This window comes from Spermophilus citellus (assembly GCF_964194105.1).
Source record: "Spermophilus citellus genome assembly, chromosome: 11".
NCBI classification, from domain to species: Eukaryota; Metazoa; Chordata; class Mammalia; order Rodentia; family Sciuridae; genus Spermophilus; species Spermophilus citellus.
In genome coordinates this window covers 116,236,969-116,261,985 of record NC_138192.1, presented here as the reverse complement: position 1 = coordinate 116,261,985, position 25,017 = coordinate 116,236,969, and the positions used below count along the sequence as shown (strand labels likewise).

At 51.7% G+C, this 25,017-nt stretch overlaps 1 protein-coding gene and 1 long non-coding RNA gene across 2 annotated transcripts in view; one reads left to right on the top strand and one right to left on the bottom strand.

Annotated features, from left to right (window-relative positions):
• The window catches only part of LOC308631356, a 33,576-nt gene extending 32,406 nt beyond the window's left edge, over nucleotides 1-1,170 (bottom strand). The window contains exon 1 of the long non-coding RNA XR_014018169.1: nucleotides 1,031-1,170. This is a non-coding gene — a long non-coding RNA (uncharacterized lncRNA). The remainder of the gene's footprint in view (nucleotides 1-1,030) is intronic.
• On the top strand, nucleotides 250-15,240 carry IGFBP5 (insulin like growth factor binding protein 5). Its single transcript, XM_081262523.1, has 4 exons — nucleotides 250-1,353; nucleotides 13,355-13,584; nucleotides 14,187-14,306; nucleotides 15,018-15,240. Exons 1-4 carry the CDS (start codon nucleotides 1,020-1,022, stop codon nucleotides 15,147-15,149), a joined length of 816 nt encoding a protein of 271 aa, XP_081118649.1. The 5' UTR covers nucleotides 250-1,019; the 3' UTR covers nucleotides 15,150-15,240.
• Nucleotides 15,241-25,017: the final 9,777 nt, after the last annotated feature.

The following is a 25,017-nucleotide window of genomic DNA, read 5'->3' as shown; positions in this document are numbered from 1 at the left end:
CCCTTTCTTACATTCCGGGGGGAGGAGGGCGCTGTTCAGGGAGCGAAGGGGAGCCCCCGTGTGTCTAGAAGGCCTCTCCCCACCCCCACCCCGTGTGAGTTTGTGCTGCAAAGCTCCTTGGCATCCTTGCCTGGGTTGGGTGTTGGGGAGCTCAAATTGCAGCTACAAACTGGCTGGCAGCCAGGGGCCGTCTATTTAAAAGCGCCTGCTCGACCGGAGCCCGCAGTCTCTTTGGAAACTTCTGCCAGGGGGGAAAAGAGCTAGGAAAGAGCTGCAAAGCCGTGTGGGCTTTTTCCTTTTTTTTTTTTTTTTTTTTCTTTTTCTTTTCTTCTTTTTCCCCCCTCCTTTTATTGCCCCCTCCATTTGCACCCTTCTCCCGACTTCACGCACAACCTGCGAATTTCGAAGAGGTGGTGGCAGAGTGGGAGAAAAAGAGGTGTTAGAGTTTGGGTTTGGTGTGGGGGGGGGCTTTTTTCCCCCTTGATTTCAGCCTTTTCTCCCACCCTTTCGGCTGCCGCCAACGTTTTTTACCTGTTCGGTGGCAGCCGCACGCCCCTGGGTTAGAAAGGAGTGGGGTGTGTTTTAGATTTTAAGCAAAATTTTTGAAGACAAATCCATTTTTCTCCCCCCCCCCATCCACCCTCTTCTTCACAGCCTCCGAGCTCATTATTTCGGTGGTTGCTTTAGGGTGAGCAATTGTGTGACTTTTCCCCCTTGCAATTCTGACCAGGTCCTTCTGGGGGGGTTCTCTAGCCTCCGCGCACTCTGCGTGCACCTGGCGCGACTCCTTTTCCCCCCTACCTGTTGCAAGTCTTTAATCTTTGCAATTGGGACTTGCTCGCAGGCACCTCGATCCTCCTTCTCTCCCCACATTTTGCAAGTGTCTGTGGGAGGGCATCTGCTCTACCTGCCAAAGATTTAAAAAAAAAAAATCTCCGGACGCCCTCTTGGCACCTTTCTCTTCTCCCCGCACTCTCGCTCTCCTGCCCCGCCCCGAAGTAAAGGGAGACTCTAAGAAGATGGTGCTCACCACGGTCCTCCTGCTGCTGGCCGCCTATGCGGGGCCGACCCAGGGCCTGGGCTCCTTCGTGCACTGTGAGCCCTGCGACGAGAAATCTCTCTCCATGTGCCCCCCCAGCCCCCTGGGCTGTGAGCTGGTCAAGGAACCAGGCTGCGGCTGCTGCATGACTTGCGCCCTGGCGGAGGGGCAGTCGTGCGGTGTCTACACTGAGCGCTGCGCCCAAGGGTTGCGCTGCCTCCCCCGGCAAGACGAGGAGAAGCCGCTGCACGCCCTGCTGCACGGCCGCGGGGTTTGCCTCAACGAAAAGAGCTACCGCGAGCAAGCCAAGATCGGTGAGCGCGCTCAGTGTGCCAGTTACGCGGCGCACGGGCGGGGAACACGGGACGGGTTGGGCCCGCGCGCGCTTTGCGCAGCAAGTGGTTTAGAGCCGGGTGTATCTTGGGAGTCTTTGGGGAGGGTCCTTGCACCTCGGACTTGGAGCCCTTAAGTATTCTGCCACCCTGGGAGGCTGGGTGTCTATCCCAGCCTCCCCTAGCTTTTGCTCCTTCTTCGCCTACCTCCACGTACCTGAGCCCTTCCTCACCTTCCACCTCATCCGAATACTGACTGAGCTCCTACTCAGTCTCAAGGTCCAAATCCCCTGGTACCCATTATCGGATCTGAAAAAGTGTATGTTACGTTATTGACTCCCTCCTCCACCCCACCCCCCACTTTTTTCTGAACTTGGGGGAAAAAACCCTCTTTTGTTAAAATACTGGTTTAATTGGGGCCTGGAGAGGCATTACCCATCTCCTGAGCTAATTCCACCTTTGTCCCTCCCAGCCCTCCACCCCACCCCCGTTCCCTCAGAAGTATCTAACCCTCCACCCCTACACGTTCGCGCGCCCCCGGAGCGCACACACACAGCTTCAGCAGCAATTACCTTTCGGATGGGGATCTTAAGGCCCCTCCCATGTGTACACAATGCTTTTGACTGGATATGATTACAAAAAGCTTTTTTTTTTCTTTCAGTAAGGGAAAGAATACTTTAGGAGCGCTGAGGTAGGGCATGGGGGTGGAGGGATAGGAAAGAATCATTTGGTGTTCGTCTGTAAATCTGGTTCCCTTTTTTTGTCTCCTCAATTCCGATTTTACCTAGGATGAAAGGTGGACATAGGGTTGGAAAGCAAAGAGGGCTGGGGGATTCAAACTTCGCGACTTCCCGGAGTGTGCTGATGCCCCCTCCCCATCCGGTCCCCTCCACTCCACCCTAGCCCCAACCCTCCGCCCCAAGTCTCTCAACCAGATCACTAGTGGGTGTGGCGTAAATGCAGGAGGGGCCTTGGAATGCAAAATTCAAGGGGCGGAGGAAATGTCCACGCGCCAGAAGCCTCCCTCCGCTTGCCCCGCCCCCGTTTCCCCGCCCCCAAATTCTCGGCGCCAGGAGTCTGGGGTTTAAATGATTGACAGAGCTGCTTGTTCAATCAGAACAGTTCTGCCTCCTTAAGATAGAGTTATCTCCAGTTAAACAGGAGTAACTCATTTTGGAGTTAACTGACTTTAAATACGTATGTTTTAACGCTACAAAAGTCTGAAAAGTCAACTTGGTTATGGATGTCTCCTAAAGGTGTTAACACTTAGCTAAAATAATGTTTATTTGGTGTAGTTTCTTGCATTGCCATTCTCTCCCACCTGTCCCTCTCCATTACTCACAAGCAATCCAACGCGAGTTTTCTTAAAAGCAAACTATGGACACTAACACGTAGGAGAGGAGTGCTTCCACGCAGGCCAAGAGGCAGGAGAACCTGCCTGGGTTCAGCTTCCATCCCTGGCGAACTATAGAGTGTGACTGTGGCAGACACTAGCCCCTCCAGCCCTGCAATATGTGATAGTAGTTTAACGGGTTGCAGCCTAAAAAAAGACAAGGGAAATAGAAGGGGGGGGCATGGGGGGGGATGTGCAGGCCCCCGAATCCTCAGGGACCAATTTGCCGGGTTATTTTTGTTAAGCTCCTTCCAGCCGAAAATTTATGAATTGATGACCTGGCCCAGGAGCTAGCACTTGGGTAACAATCCTGTCACACCACAAAGATGCAAGTTATCACTCAGCTGCTTCCTGGCCCCATTTGTTTTGCCCATCTGTACGATTGGTGTGTTGTAGTTGGTGTAGCAGGTGTGTGCGCTGGGCGCACGCGCACGCGCGTTTGCTGAGCGGACAGCAAAGCAAGCGCGCGTCCAGCTTCCCAGTTCAACACGCTGTAAGCGCGCGCATGCACACACACACACACACACACACACACACACACACACTCACACGAATTTTGTCTCAAGCAAGATCCCCTTTAGAGTTCCCTGTAACTCTTCTTCTCAACTCCCACCTTCTGGGTGCCTTTGGCCCAACCAGAAGCACCTTTTCCAACGCTTCCCAGCCCCAGCGCTTGTCGCCAAACCCGCCCGACTAAGGCAGGTGCCCGGCGGCGCTCCACCACTACAGAGGCTGACGCCTTCCTCGGAAAGACCGGGTGGGAGTGGGAGCTCCTGGAAAAAGCCTTTCAGCTGGAGAGCTGTGCCTAAAAGGCTGGAGATGGCGCAGACACGGTTTTTAAGAAAAAGAAAATGGACAGCGGGGGTGGGGTGGGGGGGAAGCGTATCCTTTCGGTCCTATAGCCAAAATTCCTGCCCCCTATTCATCTGCCCCCTCCTCTGTCACCCAAATCTGAGCATGGACTTGCAAGATACATAGATATATAGAGGGAATATATATATATATAACATTGTATATTGCAATATAATATGGCCACTTAATGTGCATATACTAAATTATATATTTACATATACAACCAAAAGAATCTATTATATGTTTATATTATATAACACTCCCCCCCCAAAAAAAAAAGGTGCATTTCTGGAATCAGAAGTGGGGAGTGGAGGAGTGTCCGGTGGCAGGCAGCCAAAGCTCCGGGGAGGGAGCGGGGCGGAGACTGGTGTTTTGCTGGGCGCGTTGCTGAGCAACCCGAACGGGAGTCGCCTGGAGAGCTGGGCGCTGGGAGAGCGCCTCTCCTGCATTTTATTTTGGCCAGTTCAGGGGCAGGGATAGATATAGAAACCGAGGGCGGTGTGCGTGAGCCTGCGAGGAGGCGAGAGACCGGAGCTCTTTATTGGGCCCAGCTTAACAAATGTCCGGGAGCTGGAGCGAGTCGAAGAAGGGTCGGGCTTTGCTCTGGCATTGTCCGGGGAAGGGGCCTTGGGCATACCCAACTGGGTCTGGGAATCCTCGCCTGTGCTGGCAGGGACCTGAAGTTTGAAATGTAGGGAGCAGCCCTGGGTTTCAGTCCTGTCTCTTGGAAATAAGAGGCAAAGAGAGAAAATATGCCTCTAGGAAAGAAAGAAGAAAAAAAAAAAAAACGCGTTACCTACGTGAAAATGAATTCAGCCTTTGCTGCTTGGAGGGGTTTGGTCTCCATCACCCTGGCTTCAACTCCAAGCCCAGTCCAAATGCCATGTTGAAGTCAAGTTCCAGCGTTAGCTTTTTTGGCCAAATTTATGTCTGGGTTGAACAAGATCATGGAAAACTGAAGGAGCCAGATTCCTTTCCCACCCGCTCTCCCTCCCTTTGAAACAAGTCTTTGAGAGGCTGGCTGTGCCTGAGCCAACCAAAACGGGAGGTGGGAAGACAAAGGACGGTGCTTTAACTTGACTTTTCTTGCCTTTTCCCCCCAATCTTTCCCTTCTTTCTGCTGTGTCAGCTCAGACTCGAAGAACAAGCATGGCAGGCGCAGTGAGGGCCGATTTTCTTTCCTTTCCTCTGATTTCCCTTCTGGCGCCTCCCTCCCCCTCCCCCCTCTCTCTCCTTCAGAATGCCATCCCCCAACTCTCAAGCATCCCCAGAGGGCTGGAGTTTTAAGTCTGAGCAGCTGTTAGTCCTGGGGCTTGAGCTGGCTTTGAGTAGGCAGGTGGGCCTGCAGCTGCAGAGGGAGGGCCAGGCTGACCCTGAGCCAGAGGTCACCCTGAGGGTTAGTGCAAAGGGCATGGGAGCAGGAATCCCTAAGGCAGGGAAGAGGAGCGAGTGGAAAGGGAGGGAAGATTTGCCAGAAGTTTTTACTTCTACCTGAGCAATGCCTATGAAACTTTTAAAATATTTAAAGTGTTAGAAAATAAAACTTTGGAGAAGGATCGCCACACTCCAGAGGCACTACATCCAGAAACAGGAAGAACTTCATAAACAACCAGGTACCATCAAGGGACAGAGAAGAAGGGAGAGGACAGAGAATGATTGTCATGAGAGATAAGGGGGCACGCATGAGAAGTTTCGTTTCACTCTAGTTTTGCATTTTGACCACAGGCGGTCCGAAAGTCACAATTCTCAAAGGCGATCCTTAAATTCTAATCTGGTATATTATTCAAAGCAACAAGGTTGATTACATATTTGCAGAAATACAAAAGCACCTAAATTCAGATTATCCTCCTCTTGTTTCCAGTTTTATTTCTTCCATGATTTCTGTTATGATTTTTTTTTTAAATACAAATCTACAGAAGTGACTAGAAATCTCTGTGAGAGGAGAAGTGGCCTTTCCTGCCTGTCCACTCAGCTTATCGCTCTCTCCAGGAATTGTCTGAGTACTGGCCAAAGAATTTTAAAGCTGGAAATAACCCATGGCGATCACTACAGTCAAGGTCCTCATCTTTATGGATGAGGATGCTGAGGCCAGGAATGGGAAGTCACTTGCCCAAGATAAGGGGCAGAGTTGGTGGCAGAGACAGGACCAAAGTCTGTTCTTCCCTACAGTTCTGGCGCCCCTTCCACCATTCTGGACTACTTTACTGTTCTCTAGGGCTCTTGCTGGGGCCTACCGTAACCTGTCAAGAAGCCCTTGGTCAGCACTGCCAAATGCTGTCCTCCCAAGGTGAAATTAGAGCCATCCACTTTGGGAGGCTCTGTTTTAGGAGCAGGAGAAGGAAGTGGAGACTGCAGCACCTTCTTGTTCTTGTTCTTGCTTCTATCCCTTGTTCTGCATGGTCTTGCAGACAGGGCTGGTTGATTCTGGTGGTTTGATCACAGAAATGGGTCAAGGAGGGTATGAAGGAATGGTATTCAGCCCAGCCTTCAGTTCCAGGTGCCATTTCCTGAATGACAAGAAGTTCTTTCGAGGGGGGATAGTAGAGGATAGGAAAGGCAGCAGAATACAACAGACACTAGTATGGCAATATGTAAATCAGTGGAAGTGTAACTGATGTGACTCTGCAATCTGTATACGGGGTAAAAATGGGAGTTCATAACCCACTTGAATCAAAGTGTGAAATATGATATATCAAGAACTATGTAATGTTTTGAACAACCAATAAAAAAATTAAAAAAAAAAGAAGTTCTTTCGATGTGACCAGGTGGGCTCTTGCTGCCTCTTGGCTGCACAGTTGCCCAGCATCTAAAGGGGCACAGAAGTGGCCTGTTTCTATGGCAACCTGCATCCAACAGCATGGCTTTCCACAGGGCTGGCCAGCAGGATGACAAGATATGAGGTAGGGTGGGGTTACAGAGGGGCCTGGGGGATTTCTGCATCAGAAAGAAGAGCCCAAGAGAGCCACCTGGCTCAGGCATACCAAAATGTTTCAGTAGGACAGGAGATCTAGGCTTCCAGGTCACATCTGGCCCTTAGGTTGACCTGAGACAGAGCCAAGAGCCATCTTAACCCATCCTGGAGACCAAGGCAGCTCTTTCCTTCAGGGATGCTTAACAAGGAGGCAGAGAAGACAAACCCCTTTCCCATGGTTAGAACTGCCAGAGGAAATTTAGGTTTCAACTTAGGAAGTTATCTTATTTCTGACCCCTCAAACAACCAGCTTCTCCCTCACCAGAGAAGGGAGTTGCTGTCTTCACTCTCTCTTCTGGACCCCAGAAGTGAATCAAGAGGTGTCTGAGTTTTCATTGACAGACAGGACTCCCTAGCAGAGTCAGGACTCTCCTGTTTGACCCCTAGAAAAACCCCTACAAAAGCAGAGGTCTGTGCTCAGTCCAGGGACAGAGGAGTGAGCCTGCCTGCTCTCTGTTGCCCTCTAGTGGTCGTCCAGGATTTTTGTAATATTCTGAATGAGTCTTGAATGAAAACGTGGCCAAGTTTGAGGTGCCCTAGAAACACTAAAAACATTTCTGCTGCATATGTTCTTCTTTCCCCAACTCTTAGAGTAGACTGCCTAGTGACTGCCTCTCATCTTGGGAGTCCTGATAACGTGTGTCTTTCCTATATGGATATTTATCACCAACTTTCCCTACCTCCCGGGGACCAACAAATCACTTCAAAGTCCTGGCCCTGAATCCTAGTTTGGTTTCAGAATAAATGAATGAATCTATAAATAAATAAATAGCTCTTCTTTACCTCTTGTCCCTGGACAGTGAGGCATTTATAAGTGAGACTTCAACCTTCCACTCTGTGGGATGCCACCAGCTTGACATCCACCACATATATACTGTCAAGGGTCGTCTTTCTCCATCTTCAGGGAAAGAGACCTAGTGCCCTAAATGCAGCATGGTGGAATGAAATTAGACAGAGGGAAGAACTCCCAGTGTATGTCCTCTTAAGTACAGACAGATTCCCCTTCTCACCTGGGGTTGGTAAGCCCACTCCCCAGAGATGAGGGAGAGCTCTCACGTTCTGCAGTTCCAGGAACTTTGATCTTGTGGTTTATAATCTGTCAACCATGTGCTACAGCAACTGGAACTGGGGAGGCGAGGATCAATGGAGACCTACAGAAACAGAGACCTGTGCTGAGAGTTAATTAGCATGTGTCGGCTCATTTAATCCTCATAATTACCCTAGGGAGAAGGTACTATTACCATCCTCCCCATAACTCCCATGAGAGAGGAGAAGAAACTCATACTCCGGTCGAAATAAATCTGCCCCAGGATTGATGGTTAACAGCCTGGTCCTCCTCCCTGGAAGGTGGCTCAAGGTCAAGGGCACCCCAGCTTGCGGTAGCTAAGCAGTGGTTCAGCTGGGATTTTATCCCTGGAAGCCTGGCTCTGGATTCACACTGCACTCCCACTAGTGCTACATGGGGTCTGTTTCTCAGGTCGGGATAGAAGGGTTACAGTCCCACCTTGGCCAATTTTGCATCTAACTGGCCTGAATGGGGGCTGTAGAGGAGCCCCGCTGGGTGAGCCTACAGCTCTTGCCACCAGTCCACAGAACTCAGGGAGTCTCCTGACTCTTACAGTGTGGCCCTCCTGGCCGTCCTCCCTCCTTGCAGATGACAGCTCCCTTAAGATGACAGCTGTTTGGATTTGTTCCCTTCTTGGAAGGTCAATACTTGTCTCCTTCTCTGCTCAGAACTCCAGTTAAAAAGAGCTCGGAACACTCACGTCTGTTCTGACCACAGAGGAAAAGAAGACTTAGAGAGTGGAGCCAGGCAGATGCTGGTCAGGGCTGGGATGGGTAGAAAGAGGGACTTCGCAGCTCCTCTGGAAGGCTCCTCACCCCCCCACCCTGTGCCCTTTCTCTTTATGCAAATGCACACACAGTGCAATTGAGTTAATTAGCATCCACAGCTGGGAAACAGTCCGACTTTGGGGAGGGAGACATGTCTTACATTTTTTTAAAACAGCGAACAGCTGATTCCCTCCTTCCCTCCTAAGCCCTGGGCTGTAGCAAAGAGCAGGAGACTGCACGTTGGCTGGGAGACAGAGTAAGGGAGGGGGACAGCAGAGTATCCAGCCTGGCCTTGCTATTTTTGTCCTTTCTCGGGCACGGATCAGTGCCTTTGGCCAGCGCTGTCCAGTAGAACTTTCTGTGATGATGAAAGTGTTCTATATCTGCACTGTCCAACACAGTAGCCAGCAGCCATGTGTAGTGAAAGAGCAGTTGAAATGTGGCTACAGCAACTGAGGACTCAATTGCTAATTGAATTTAATATTTATTAATTTAGACAGCCACATTAGTTGGTGGCTGCCATATTGGGGAGAAAAAAAAAAAGAAGAAGCCCAGTAGACCCAGGGAAACTGAGTCCTTTCCCACCTTTGTGCTGCCCAACCCCTGCTCCCTGTGCCCTTCTGCAGCAGGATTACCATGCTTCAAGGCAGGGGCATGGATGAGATGACCTCTCAAGGCATCCACCAAGTTCCCGCCTGCCACCGCATGTTACAGAAATGCTTCTGGACTTCTCATTGCCCCTTGGGCAGATTCATTCATGCATTTAAAGATTACTTGTTGAATACCATCCACTGGAGAAGTAAAGATAAGTGACAAAGCTCCGTCCTTAAGAGGTAGACCATTTAAATTCCACAAAGGGAGCCAGAGGAAACCCAGTCACTATTTCATTTCTTGTAGAGAGAGTCTAGGCACCTCCTTTCTTATCTTCTGGCTAGAAAAGTGTCTGGAGAGTCTCCCCAGGTGGAGGAAGCCTGGAAAAGCCCCCCTGAGGTGTGAATTCTAAGTATGCCTCAGTATCCGCAATTTCTATCAGTCAGATCCCAGTATCTGGGCCACCCACTTTTCTCTCTGTTTGAGTATGAGGTCAGGATAGAGGGGGACACTAACACCAGTACAGGATCAAGTTGTTAATGGTACCAGTGTGAGACTAAGGGCCCCAGGGTAGAAGGTTAGACTTAGGGATCAGCAGATGCCCACGGGGGACCCTCCATTGCTATGACCAGGAAGCAAGATGGGGCCAGGGCTTCTGAAATACACCTTTGCCTCTGCTGGTGAAGCACTGTACCCCTGTAAGAGAAATGCAGCAGCCAGAGGACAGGTCTGGAGGAGGTGCCCAGTGTGGCTGCCCACCTGGGATGCCTCTGGGTCCGTAAAACTGGGCCTACACCCAGGTCCTCCCTGTTTGCTGGGTCTTGGAGGATGACACAGCCTTCAAGCACTTGTTGATGTTGCCATGGGGAGAAGGCAGCGCACCCACGTGTGCTTTGTGGGTGCTACTGCACTAGTGTGACTGGGACCTGGACAGGCCCCTCCAGCATTGGCCAGAACTGGGGCATCACGCAGTTGGTTGGAAGGACTTGGGCTAGAAGCCACCGTAGATTCAGAACCTACCCCAAAGCCAATATGAGGATAATAGGGTGGCTCATGGCTTCCTTGATCTTTGGATTAGATTGTGAAATGAGAGGTCCTGCCCTACAGCTTTCAGGATGCGGGAAAGATATTGAGCATTCCATTTTTTCCATCTTCTGTAGAATCCTCTCAGAATGGCATCTAGAGATGGAGGTTTGGGGTGTGTATCTCTTCCTTCCTGGATGGTTTTCACAGTTGCAAATGAAAGCACTAGCGGAACTTTATCCCGTCTCCTCCTGCTCCCTCACCTGCCTTTCCCATCCTCTTGGCACAGCCCTAGCTTTCCATCTCCCTGAAGTTTTAAATGCAGGTGGAGACACACAAAGAGAGGGAAAGGATCAGAGTGATTATCAGAGAAGTAGATGCCAGATCTTAAAGTTGCTTACAGTCTAGAAATGAGCATAGGTTGTGTAGGCCTCGGCCTCCTACGCCATCCACTGGCCATTTCCAGGTACTGATCGACTTGTCAAACAGGTTCCAGAGCCCACTGTAAAGCCCCTTTGCAGCTGTTCACACACAGAGCACCCTTCACCAGGAAGTCCTTCTTTGAATCCTACCTAAACCCCTTCTGCAACCTCAGTTTATCTCCCTTGGTGAAATAGCTCAAGAGTAAGCCAGTCTACTTGAGACCTCTTATTTCATCTAAAACTTAAACCCTTCCACAATCAATTGACAACCTATTTATGATTCAGCCTTAAAGCTCCTGAGTAGGGCTAGCTGGCTCTGGCATTCCAACTGCAGTCTTGCTTTCCAACCCTTTAATCTTTGTTGCTCTGCACTGGCTCCCCTTCAGGTTTCCACTGTCTCTCCGAAGCCTACAGGCGACCACAAGACCCTGGTTAGTATCTTTGATACTTGACTCTCCTGATGTCTAAGTAATAGGTCCCATGGGGTTAAGTGGCACCAAAAACCAGGAGGCATATCAAAACCTTAAGCCTGCCCTTCAGAAGCAGCCAAAGAGCCTGCAAACTGGGAGCAGGGCTGGGGTGCCCGCCACCTCTGTAAGGTCCAGGGTTTGCAAAGTTCTTAAGTTAGCTTCAGATCAATACAGAACACTTCCAAAGACCAACAAGGGTCAAAATAAACACGCTCACAGTTTGTTGAACAGTATCCACAAACTCTTCCCTTGACGACTCCTAACCTTGGTGACTCAAGGTTAAAGGCGGCCCAAGGCACTTCTCAGAGATGCGGGTCTTGAGTTGAAGGTCTTCAAGAACCTCACAGTGCACCATTGAGACTCCTGTGTACTTGGCCATGGGGGTGGGCTCAATGGCCTCTTGAAAGCCTCGGAGTGCGGCAGCTTCCTGGCTGTCTGCCCTTGAATCTGCCAGCTCTCTGGATCAGGCTGAGCAGACTACTGCAGGAGAGGCTCCCCCGCTGGTCAGCAGCCAGCCCCCTTACGTTATCTGGTCATAGTCTCTTCTAGGTCCACAGCCCTGGCCTGTCCCCAGGTTGTCATGGCAACCATTCCCTCCCCACCTGCCCTCCCCCACAGGGATCCAGTGCTTTCTAAGGACTAGATGCATGGTGAGAGGCTGAGCTCAGTGGCTCAGTGAGGTGGGCCAGCAGCCCTCCTGGACCAAGGCTAGCTCTCCCTCTGCCCACTCACTCCCCCAAGGCCAAGCCTCAGGTGGGAGCCAGGACTAGCAGGAGGAGTCCTGGCCTTTCCATTTGCTCAGAGTCCCCAGAACCAGCCTTGCTCCTCCCGGCATCCACACCTGCAGCCTGATCTGCCCCACGACTAAGAAAATCTGGTTTATCCCAAGACACTGCTCTTCTAGGTCCCTAGATCCCTAGCTCACACAGCAGCCTGGAAGTTCATTCTCACCACAGTTTTTGTGATAAAGTAGTGAGGGCACAGGGGAAGAGGGGTGAGAGGCCGCGAGGGGGACCATCCTAACTGGGCCTGCCATCCTAACTGGGCCTCCAAATGCCCCAAAAGCCAGGAGCGTTGGTGCACACGGTAATCCCAGCTATTCAGAAGGCTGAGACAGGAGGATTGCAAGTTTGAGGCTAGCCTGGACAACTTAGTGAGACCTTGTCTCAAATTTTTAAAAGGAAGTGTAAGGTGGCTGGGGAGGTAGCTCAGTGGTAGAACACCCCTGGGTTCAGCCCTTAGTGCCATGAATACCCCCCAACTCATACCTGAATATCCTCTGGGCTGAGAGGTCAGCGGTCCTGCCCGACACCTGCCACAACAACATACAAAGCGTCTTCCCCCAGAGCTGCTCTTTCCTCTCAACTTCCTCTTGTCTCAACTCCCCTGAATTCTTCTGCTCTTCTCCCATCCCAGATGCCTGATTATCACCATTTTGAGGTATTGGTAGAATAGAATGTATTTCTTTACTGCATTCATTATTTGTGGTCACCCAGAGCCTTGTTTGTTACCTTTACCTTTTCTGAGCATTTAAAATGAAAAGAGGACAATGAGGGTCAAAAGAGGGGCTCCTATCGTCCCCCTGCCCTGGTCACATATCCTGGAAATAGCAAGCCAACATCTCCCCACTCTGGGTCAGCTGGGGTGTCAGGGTGCCAGGGAGCTGAGGGCAGAAAGGTGTGTGACTCTGAGAGACGAGTTTACTGGAAATCTGTGGCCTGAGAGAGGCTGGGCAGTGGAATTAACTGATCAACAAACACATGAACTGAGTCCCACTCCTCTAAAGGTCGTAAGTCAGCTAAGTCTAGACTGTCACCAAGTCACTCCTATATATAACTGCTCTGGCCCCAGCCAGCTGCCGTCTTGCTCAGAATGGAGCTGAGAATGTCCCAGCTGCCAGGACCCAGAGCATAGAGCCAGTTCAGGGCCAGAGCAGGAAGCAAGGCCACCAGATGCCATCTGTCCCTACGCTGTTCTTCTCCTGGTCCCACATTTCTGGTTCTCGGATCTCCCAGGTCCACTTCTTCTGTTCTTTATGATGGTCCCCACCACCCTGCCCCTCCTGCCCCTGGTTCCCCAGGTCCAAATGCCTCTAAATGCCCTGAAGTTCTAAAGCATAAAGACCTGGCTAAGAAAACAGACGAGACTGCTCATGCCCAGACCCAGGATAGCCTTTCTCCTCCATCGGTCCAGATCTCAGGGTTCCTTGGCCATGAGCACCCCCTGTTTCATCTACTGAGCCCTCCCCCTAGCAAGGGACTTGCTTCCACAACACGCAGCTTCGTGAGCCGTCTCCCGGCCTTCCTGGTCCCTGCCTCCTAACGCCCTCTCCCTCGGGTCCCACTTCCTCGAGTATCAGGCCAGCCCAGGGTTCTGGACACTGTGCCCCAGCCCCTAGACGCTGACCCCTGACCCCTTCTCCCCACAGAGAGAGACTCTCGTGAGCATGAGGAGCCCACCACCTCTGAGATGGCCGAGGAGACCTACTCCCCCAAGATCTTCCGACCCAAACACACCCGCATCTCCGAGCTGAAGGCCGAGGCAGTGAAGAAGGACCGCAGAAAGAAGCTGACCCAGTCCAAGTTCGTCGGGGGAGCCGAGAACACCGCCCACCCCCGGGTCATTGCTGCCCCTGAGATGAGGCAGGAATCGGAGCAGGTGAGTCTCAGGGACTCTCTCCCCACCTCTTCCTCTGCCACAACCCCAACATTTGACATCTTCTTGCATCTGGCTGGCCATCTGTGCAGCAGGAGATCCTAGCAAAGAACCTGTGCTTGCCGTGGTCGCTCACCGTAGGATTTGGGAGGGTAGTTTCTGCCATTGCATTTGTCAGGACCAAGAGTTTGTCCAGGTGAGCAGGAATAGAGCTAGTGATCATTTAGGAAAGCACCGATCAGCACAGTGACCACTCTCTAGGTGTGTGTTCCCCGGAACGAGGTCCGTTCCTTCACAGAGGCTGAACACTCTCCTAGAGCATCTGGAGACAGAAACCTCGGGGCCTCACTACTGGGCAGGTAGAAAAGCTGAAGGTGGGTGTCCTGGAAAGTGACAGGGCTCTGGGACTGCTAAACACGGGCTTTTTACACTCCCCAGGCACATGACAGGTGACAAGGAGAAAAGGTGTTTGGCAGCAGCTGATTAGAACCCAGGGTGGTAGCTTCACCCCAGCAGACCCTTTGGCCCCCAGCCTGAGCTTCATACCTGCCACCTGGGTCCTTTCCCCTTGGTCCACCAGGCTCTCATTCCTCCTGTTCACACAGGGCCCCTGCCGCAGACACATGGAGGCCTCCCTGCAGGAGCTCAAAGCCAGCCCACGCATGGTGCCCCGGGCCGTGTACCTGCCCAACTGTGACCGCAAAGGGTTCTACAAGAGAAAGCAGGTACGTCTGCCAGGGCTGCTCCTAGACTCAGCTGTCTCCTGGCTCCTGGCACCTGCCAGGAAACTACTTCCGGGCAAGTGCCTGAGATGCCTACCATTAACTCCCAAGAGAACCACCTCAAGTGCTTGGCAAAATGCTGATCGCTGGGCCCCTGAGTTTCTGGTTGGCAGGTCTGGTGTACATCTTAGCCCCGCCACTTACTAGCTATACTCCTCGGCCCAGGGACTTCAAGCCCCTGTTCCTCTGGTGCCTCATGTAGAATGGGGACTATAAATGGGGACTACCTTCCTACCGATGGTGGGGAATAAGAGCTTCATCTCCTTAGAGCTGTAGAACAGCCCCTCCCTGTGGTAAGCTGAGCAGCACGGCACATAACACCGCTCACATGTGATGTCCCCTTATGGTGACAGTTGTCATCACCCTGGTTATCAAAGAGTGCTCCCCACCTGAGGATCTCTGGGGAACACCAGGTTGAAGGACCCCAAGTGAGTAACACAAAATAGACATTGCAGGAGCCAGCTGAGGGCAGGCTGCCTACACGGGGGGCTCTGGGCTCCGCCATGAAAGGGGACACTGATCTCCAAGGGCTGGATGTGGCCCCCTCAGCCCTCTGGTAGCGGGAGCCTCACTGGGGGTGGGGAAGCGGTAGGACAGACAGGAGCAGAGACTTGGGGTGCATCGTCCTCACGGGCCCGTTGCTCCCTCCCCCAGTGCAAGCCTTCCCGTGGCCGCAAACGCGGCATCTGCTGGTGCGTGGACAAGTACGGGATGAAGCTGCCGGGCATGGAGTACGTGGACGGTGACTTCCAGTGCCACGCCTTCGACAGCAGCAACATCGAGTGATGCGTCCCTTCCCCGTCCTTCCCTGGTCCCCTCCCACCCCCAGCCCTGACTCCGGCCAGCGCCTCCCTCCACCCCAGGACGCCACTCATTTCATCTCATTTAAGGGAAAATATATATATATATATATATATACTTTTTTTTGAGGAAACTGAGGACCTCGGAATCTCTAGCAAGGGCTCAACATTGGAAACGGCAACCACAGAGATGGAAAAGATAAGGAGATCCCCCCACCCCGAAAATGGTTTTCTTTTTGAGGCAAGTTGAATGGACAGAGAAGGAATGAGAGAAAGAACAAGACAGAAAGAAGGGAAGGGAGTGTTTGCGTAGAGGAGCTGGAAGACAGAGGGTTAGGAAAAGGAAGAGAGAACAAGCTGGGCAGGAAGGAAGGACCAGGAACCAGGGCTTCATGCAGCTCTGACCTGGGCTCCGAAAAGTTGGAGCGCTAGGTGTGGCCTGAGACACGACATCAGTGACATCAGTGACCCCCTTGGAGTTTTCCCGGTTTGGATTGGTCAGTGCCTCTCAGGTCTGTCTCCTCCTCTCTTCTCACCCCCCCCCCCGGGGGAGCCTAGTCTCTCCCCCTAGACTCAGAAGATGAAGATGCCTTCCATGCCCCTGAAAACAAGGCAAAATCGTAACCAAGTGATATTCTATAGGTTTCCCTAAGGCGATTCATAAATATGAATTCTGTGTGCACATTTCACTCCTTGTGCAGATTTTTAAAAATCAACACACACCCCCACGTGGGAAAGACTCAAGATTAGAACCCAGATGAGCCGAAACATGGGTCTCCGCCCCTTGTTTTTGTTGTTGTTTTTCAATTAGCAACTAGCGCAGCAGCCTCTGTGGAGGAGGACAGGCTGGGGACAAAGTGGGCTTGTATTTATCTACAAGGCTCCGTATAGTCATATATAGGCATATAAATCTTTTTTTTTTTCTTATTTCTTTCTTCCTCTCTTTCAAGGGTTTGCATTATCTCTTCAAAGTAGTTCCTATGGGGCACTGAGGAGCTTCCTCATTCTGGGAAAACCAGGAAAATCCATATTCTCCTAATACCACCCATAACACTAGCTTTGCCTGCCTCTGGTCAGTGGTTTCCCATGAGCCACTAGCTCAGCTCTTCATGGGGCACCGTATTGGATGTCTGAATGATTTCCCGCGTGTATTCACGGGGACCCACCAGCTAGGTGCTGCCAGCACCCAATGGTGCACACACTCTGCTGCCCAGCCCACCTCGTCGCAGCGTACAAACCTTCAGGTGTGGTCTCTGGACACCACGCCAAACGAGCCCAGCTCAGGTCCAAGTTTGACCTGCTGGTCCTACCCAGCCTTTTCCCTGGCACCTGAGCAGAACTGCATTTTGAAAGCCTCCCTCCGTCTGTCTGCCTGCTGGCACAGCCAGAGAGAGACCGACGTGAGAGAGGGCAAGAGGGAGAAGTTGGAGGGAGGTTTCGGTAGAGGAAGACAGGAGCTGGAGTGGAGAGACAGGGCCAAGCAACAGAGCAGGGAGGCCAGCAGAACTTTCCTTGGCTTCCCCACCTTACGAGCCTTCTGGAATTCCAGAGGAAGAAGGGAGGAAAATGGGGGAAGAGGCTATGAGATAGAAATGAGCCCAAGCCAGGCCAAAGAGCCAGGGAAGGTGACTAATTTTAGGTGAGTTTTAGACCCCAGAAGCTGGGTGGGAACAAGGATCAGTAGACTGGCCACGCAATGCAAGGGACAAGACGATGTGCTCAGATGTCCCACCTTCAGCCCACCAGGAGGGACTGTCAGAGAGTCTTTCAAGACCTTTGTCCATCCCGGCCAGTCAGTGTGTCCTCTCTGGAATGGAGGACAGGAAGAAGACCTGGGACAAACTGGGAATTGATGCTGTCATCTCTCAGCCAAATTCTGATCCAAGAAAATCCCATTCTCCACTGACTTCCTCAACAAAGGGGTAGCCTTGTGACTGGCCTCTAAACCTAAAGGTAACCTGCCAGGAAAAGGGGCTTGGACACTGGTAAAGGAGACCCTTTTTTGCTGTGGACCCAGCTCTCTGCCCTCCCTCCTGAAGGCACGGCATGCTGGAGAACACCCCCAGGGCCAAACGTGGGGCAACAAAGAGGGACCGAGAAGAAGCCAATATGTTCCAGCTGATGGCCAACTCATTGCTATGGAGCTTGGGGAGTGTCCCCCACTCCCCAGACAGGACAGTTGGCTGGGGATGAGAAAGGTGGTCGATCTTCACAAGACAAAGGGCCCAATGGGGATGGCAGCTGTGAGGACTTATTGGACCTTCCCGGACAGCGCACCCCCATCTCTCTGCACAACTGTCCCCAAACCCCCAAATCACACTTCTCTGTATCTTAGGCCAGTATCCTAAAGCTTTTCCATGTCCCTTCTGCCATTCTTTGGATCTTCAGTAGTCATCTAGCTGGGATCTGCCAAGGAGATCCTGGGGTGCCATCTCCTCTAAGAAAAGACTGAGCCAGGAACTGCGTCCCCTGCCCCATGCCTGCACCTGATTCCTGAGAGAGCCTCTGTCTTTACCCCCACTGTTTGCTGGACCTGGAACGGGCTTCTGCCACTTACTGGTGAGAGCTCATTGCTGTCAGCTACAGCAAAAGTGTTGGGGTGATGGCCTAGTTGAACACCAGCGCCGGTCACTTCAGGTCTCCTAAGGTCCCACCTACTAAGCCAAACTGCAAGCTTCCAGGTTTGCAGGGGTGCATCTGAGCAGCTGGACTCTCCCTAAAGGAAGCTGGACTTGCATGGACAGATGGAACTAAATCTCCCAAATGGGATGTGTGGCCAAGCCCAGGTGGGGGAGACCACAGAAATGAAGTCCCTGAGGGCAGAGGAACCATCTATCCCTTACCAATGGAGTGGGAAGGCAGGTTTGCAATGGTGGGAAGTCCTGAGCTCCAGCTGGCCTTTGGCCACTCTTAGTTCCCCTAGAGGCCTTAGTCTCGGGGTTATCTGTGGCCCAGGTCTAAGTTTTGCCTGCCCCCAGCCCACTCCCACAAGCCTCTCCCCTTGCCCTTTGACTCCTGCTTCACTCCAGTAGTGGAGAAGATACCTCTGTCTTCCCCCACGATCGCCAGGTAACTGAGGGGGGCCTGGCCAAGACTGATTCTCCTCCCCCAGCCCGCCCTGACTCACCCCGCCAAGTAGGGCACCTGGGGAGGAAGAGATCAATGTTTCTCGGACAGCCAGGCCTAGGCAGACAGGCCTGGGGACACCAGCCCCACACTGGGAGGAAGGGAGGCCCTGTGTGGCCCCTCCTCTTCTCCCTCACCCCCTCTTCCCATCACCCCCTCTTGTCTCCATGGTAACCCTGCAGTTTAACCTCCTCTGGGGGAGGTGAACCTCAGCCACCCTTCTCCCACCACCAGTTCCTTAGCAGAGACCGGGCTGCCATGGCAACTGCCTGGCCCCTGGAGCAGGGCAGCCCCCCATCTCCATCCATCCACTCAGACCCCTAAAGGGCTCCAGTTCAGAATGGGGACTTGAGAGAGGAGTAGCCCCAGAAGAAGAGACCCTCTAGTCTCCGAGGAACCTTTGGCCTTCCGAGAAAACGAGGCCAAGTGTTGAAACAAGGGGAGAAGGGAACAAGGTTTGACCAACCAGCAACCTGGGTGTCGTACTGTCTTTATTTTTAAAAACCACTAAAGTGCAAGAATTATTTTGCACTATTTCTCCACCTTTTTCTCCCCTCTCTCTTAGGTTTTATTTCTTTTTTTAAACATCCTTTCTTGGGTTTCTAATGGAGTTTATAGTTCCGCCATTTCACAGACTCTGGCCTCCACTCCTCAGATCTTTCCAGATGGGGAAGGGAAGGTGGGAGGGACAGAGGAGAAGGGGTCCCCAGCCACCCTGTGCTCGTTCACCCCACTTCTCTGGTCCCTGGTCACCAGCCTCAGCCCCATCTCCACCATCACCACCGTCACACAGTAGCCCACACGGATAGCACAGTTGTCAGACAAGATTCCTTCAGATTCCGAGTTGCCTACCGGTTGTTTTGGTTTTTTTTTTTAGGACAGCAATAAACCACAGCATATTACTGTAGTTCTTTATAGTGTTACATACCATAGACATACCATAGCTCTGTTCTCTCTCTCATTTGTTTTCAACTTTTTTAAGAAAGAAATAAATAAATGCTCATAATCTTTACTGATGAAAAGGATGGAAAAATAAACAAACCAACAAACAAAACCAGTTTGTGGAAAAAAAAAAAGGCAGGAAAAAAAAATCATCTGAATGCGGAAGAGCTCGGCTCCTGTTTAGCATTTTGTACTTAAGGAAATAAAAAGAAAAACAAAAAAACAAAAACAGAGAATCTCACGTTTTATTAAGAAGTGAAGATTGCTGTATACTATTTATTCAACTTATAATTTATGTTACTCCTTGATCTTTGTCTCTTGTCATGACAAAGCATTTATTTAATAAAGTTATGCATTCGGTCAGCCTGCGTCAGCTTCCTCCGGGGGGCGCAGGGAAGACAGGCAGAAGGGGAAGCCCGCAGGTCACAAACCAGAGGGAAGGACAAAGGACCTAGGTGGGGTCAGGGCCTAGGGCCCACTCCCTCCAGAGGGGACCCCTGAATGGAGGAAGGCTTCTCCCCGCAGACAACCCCACCCTCCAGAACTGGAGTACCCCCTTCTTCATTCCTCCACCTGTCAGGGCCTCCCTTTCTGTGGACACAGCCTCATAAGGGGGCAGCCATCGAATGGACACAAAGCACTTAGAATTATGGGCATTCAGTACGTGTCTGGCTACTGTTATGACTATTAGCATTATTACATCATTTCATCTTAGCCATGCTATTAAACAAAGGGGTCTCCATCCACCTTAAGCAAATGATGAGTCTTGTCCTTGGAGAGGATGTTCAGAAAGCCATTTCTAGAGTGTTCCTCAGTCCCTTATTCTGGTGCTTCTTAAGCAGTTAGCTCCTGGGAACCTCTGGTCAAGGTGGCTCCTACCTCCAAATTCTACCCAGGCCCCACTGCTGTTTGTGCCCAGTGAAGAACAGAGATATGAAATGGCCCTCAGATTTCAGCCACAGCCCCTACCTTCCGCCGCAGACTCCCTGACTTCCTTCTTCCCATGCCCCTTTTTCCCCCGGCTCTTTCTCTCGTTCTCCCTCCTCTCTTCAATCACAGAGCCTAGCAGAGCAGGCTGCCCCTCAGGATACCTCTGAGGGGCCCTGTAGGCCTCCCAGGCCATCACCACACCTGGGGAAGCAGAGGTGGTGGCATCTGTATTTGGCCCAGGTCAACAGTTGAAGCCTTCGGGAACCTGGTGTTTTGCTCCAAGTCACATGGAGTTATCGGGGTGTCCCTGCCTTGATGAGGGGACTGGCCTTTCATTAAGCACATATCCTTCTGGGGTGGCTGAAACTCTTCCCTGAGACCTCCCAGCACCAGGTTCCCTCAAGCTCAAGAGGAGTCGGTCTAGCCCAAAAGACCAGGAACAGCGTTCCAGATGCTGGGCCACCTGACTCCACCCTGCAGTATAGGCAGCTAGTGCCCAGCAGGGGACAGAAGGTGGAACATATGAAAGGCAGGTGCGGCAGGAGGTTCAGAGAGGAAACAGGCTCCTTCTCCAGGCACCTTGAAAGGAGATGGGAAGAGGAATCTGTGGCACACGCCTGTGATCCCAGCAGCTCGGGAGGCTGAGACAAGAGGATTGAGAGTTCAAAGCCAGCCTCAGCAAAAAGCGAGGCACTAAGCAACTCATGAGACCCTGGGGATGTGGCTCGTGGTTGAGTGCCCTGAGTTCAATCCCCGGTAGCACCCCACTCACCCTTGGGGCTCATCTCATCCCCAGCTATCATGCTCCTAGCCCACACACCCTTCCCCCACTCCCTCCTCATCTCTTCCAACCGTTAGAGCCTTTGTCTTCTAACTTACTGCATGGGGTATGTGGCCATTTAAGACTCTGGCTCTTGGCCACTCCACCCCTTGCTCTCCACCTGCACAATTCAGTCTAACTCAAAAGGCACCTTAGCAACCTTATGATTCACGGGGGGCATGGGGGGGGGGACTTGCAGGCTGACCTGGGCCTGGCATCTGCTTGACTCCCACCCTCACACCCAGGGTGTGGTGGCTGGTCCAAGGTCACATAGTTCTGTTACGCTCTGACTTCAGGGGTTTTCCTCCTCATCCACTTCGTTATGCTTGAGCCTTGGGACCCTGAAGGGTTCCACATCTAAACTCTGAAAAATCCCACTTTCATTTCAATCCTACTATTAAATGAAAGAAATGGGGCAAAACCCACGAAGCCAGCATTTTGCCTAATGAAGAGTCAGGATGAAGTCTTGCCCATTTTTTTTTTCCTAATCCCTCAGCCCACTCTGCCTCTGTCTGGGCCTCACCTGCCTGGAGGCAGCACCTCAGCCCTGGAGAAGCCCGTCCTTCCAACATAGTTCCTCCCGCACAGTGCTGAACCCCAGGGTTAGGGGAAAGGCAAAGACACTTTCCCCACCCAGTGCCCCCCAAGAAACTCAAACTCAGCATATCCTCATGAATTCATCCTGGAGTTCAGGTACTTTCCTCTATTATCACCACATTATATACCTACGAAGTTCAAGTTCAATATCATCTTCCCTGGAGTCATCCCTCTTCTTCTCTTTACCCTCTGTGTTGCCCTTGTCCTCCTCCCCCTGCTCCTCCTCCTGTCTCAGGCAATGGCACCTCCATCTACCCAGCTCTCTGAACTGGACCCTTAGGTACCAGTCCTGACGCCTCCCTTAGACCCACATCCAATATGCTGCCGAGTCCTGGGCTCCCTGCTTCACATCAGTTCACCTTCTAAACACAGACCCAATTATTTACAACCTGAGCCTAAATTCCTTCCTTGATGCCTCCTGACTTCCGCCCCAGGTTTAAAAGGCCTTAGTAAGACACCCACTGTCCTTCCCGAGGGGCCTCTCTCTGGCTTCCTCTTCAGCTGTCCTCTGCCTGAATCTCGCATCAGCAAACACAATCTCAACCACCTGCACATCTCCAAGTTCATGGTGCAGCTCAGGACTGAAGTCTTTGCTCCTGAATCTTGTCCCTTGCACACATGCACAGACATGAATTCCCACTCATGCACACACATGAATTCCCACACATGCACACACAAACACACATGTGCATGCATGGTCCTTTCCCCTAACTGCTGCTTCTTCCTTACAACTCTGCCTCTGCACCTCCCTCTGGGATGCCTTCCCTGGCAGCAGACCTGCCTGTTCTTCCCAGTCGCCTCTAGAGCACCTGCTGGAGGGCACACCTCCATCACACTGTATCCCGTGACTGTCATCGCTGATTTATGAAGCTGTTTTGCTGCACTGGGATATCAGCCCTGCAGTGCAAAGGCCACAATCTTTTTCATCCCTGCACCCTGACACCCTGTCACTGAGCCTGGGATACAGTGATAAGTGTATTTAAGCAACACCTACTAGGTGATAGAAAAAAATTCATATTCTCAAAGCTACTCTTTGAGATAGAAATGACCCCAATATTTAAGATGAAAATAAATGAGGTTCATAGAGGTTAGATATGTGTCCAAAGTCACATAAGATTCAGTGACTGCAGCAGGGATTCTGCAAATCTGGGTGGTTTGCATCTGTGCAGTCACGCAGGGCCCTGTGCTTGGTTTAATGCCTTTCTGTCTCTGTCTTAAAATGCTTAGTGATTCCTGAACAGGGGGCTCCAATTTTTCATTTTGCCCTACAATTTAAGTCTCCAGTCCTATATACAAATCACACAGGAAGTATATTTAAATGCATATTCACGGGTGCCTTCCTGCACTCCTAACTCAGGTAATCTGAGAGGTCTAAGACTCTACAATTAAGGAGCATCCCCATTTGACTCTTTCTGGATTCCTAGGATGGCCTCTCAAGAAATAAGGCTTCACGACCCAAAATAGGCTAAGCTGTAGTTCCTCAGGCTGCCACAAGGTGACAGTATAGCCCCGCATTTGGCAACAGCCAACCTTGAAGTTAGAGCCTGAACTCAGGTGAGAGACGTGCTGGACTCCTTCAAGATTCCTACTGGCTAGCTGCCTGCCCACATAGATGCAATTAAACCTTCCTCCAACAAAGGCTTCCTGGTTGCACCATATTACAGTTAATGTGGTTCTTGTGGGCAGAACTACAGCAGAGGTGCTGCTCACACATTAGAAGTCTCCTTCCTCCTTTGGGCAAAGGACATGAAATGGGCAGAATGGCTATAGCATCTCAGGAGCCCTCTGGAGAATGTTACAGGAAAGGACCTAAGCAAGGTGGCAACCCTGAGGCCCGGGGCTGGCAGAGAGCTGATCCAGCAACATCCCGTGAAAATTCCCCCCTGTCTGGTAGTGTTCCAGTTGTACAAGCACTTCACACCCACAATCTCATGGGGACATTACCATTATTCAAGTCTCAAAGCATTGCCATTAGGCAGAGAATAAAAACTGTAGCTCAAAAAAGACAGGGACAGCTGGGCACACTGGTACACGTCTATAATCCCAGCGGCTCGGGAGGCTGAGGCAGGAGGATCGTGAGTTTAAAGCCAGCCTCAGCAAAGATGAGGTGCTAAGCAACTCAGTGAGACCCTGTCTCTAAATAAAATGCACAATAGGGCTGGGGTGGTGTGGCTCGATGGTTAAGTACCCCTGTGTTCAATACCCGCCACCCCCAAAAAAGGACAGGGACACCACCCATGGGAACGCAGCGGTGCATGGTGGAACCATCCAAACCCATCCATCTCACCTCAGCCCTGACTATATCCATCAGAACACCTGAAACCTTATGAAAGAAAAACACCCTGCCTGGCTGCCCTGCACACCCATCAGTCCAGAATCTCTGAAGATGAGATCCTGATATTAGCATTTAAGTGTCCCTGTCCACTCAAACATGTGCCAAGGCAGAGAGTGACTGTGCTTCTCAGCATAGTGCCCCAAAACCATTCCAGTCTCTCCAGGCATCATGTCCTGCTTCTGCCCACAGGGGGGCAGCATCACCCAGGCTGAGTAGCAGCCTGCTGTGGATTTCGGGGGGCCTCCCAGGCAGCAGTTGGGGAACTTCTGAGGACCTTTCCCTCATCTGTAAAGTGAAACTACTACCAATGCCTTTTTCATGAGTTCGCAAGGATGAACGGAATTCAGCAAATTCACGGACTTTTAGGGCAGCTGGACTCATGCTGTCCCTGGCCTGGGGCAGCCTCTGGCAGGGATCTCTGTTCTCTAGGATTTCTCGCACTCCAAGTAAGCTCATGTCACACCTGGCAAGGACCCCTGTGTCCTCAGCCTCTCCAGGCTTTCTAGACAGAAGGCGGGGAGGTGCACAGGGCAAAGCTACTGGAGGGGCCTCCCAGTGGCCAGAGGGTCTGACAGGGGCAGGGAGTACCCCGAAAAGTCATGGCAGCACCAGGAGCTGGGAAGGGGGTTAAGTGGGCCTTATGAGGCTGCCATTCCTCACCATGTGGCCCACTGCAACGCAGGGAGAGGGAACCCCCAGGCTCCACTAGGTCTTAGGGGGACCAGAACAAAGTGATAGAGCTCAGACACAGAGCTTGAAATAACCCCTGCTTCTGTACTGTCACCCCGTTTCCACAGCCCTTCAGCCTGATTTACACACATACAGTCCTTTGAACCCAGTGGACATTTGCCAGTCGGGGGGACAGTTATTGGGGCCCCTCAGAGAGCTGCTCCTGAATTGTCAGGAGTCAGACCTTCGCAGATAGGCTGGTCAACAATAGCCCCACTCTTTCCCTTGGGCAGAGTTGAAATGCCTCCCCTGGGGGTCAAGAGGGCACTGTCCTTTATTTTAGGGCCAGAGAGCCCCAATGTCAGTGTTTCCAGTTCCCTATCTTCCACTAGAATGTCATCTCACTGTGGCAGAGAGGAACACACAGCCTTATGC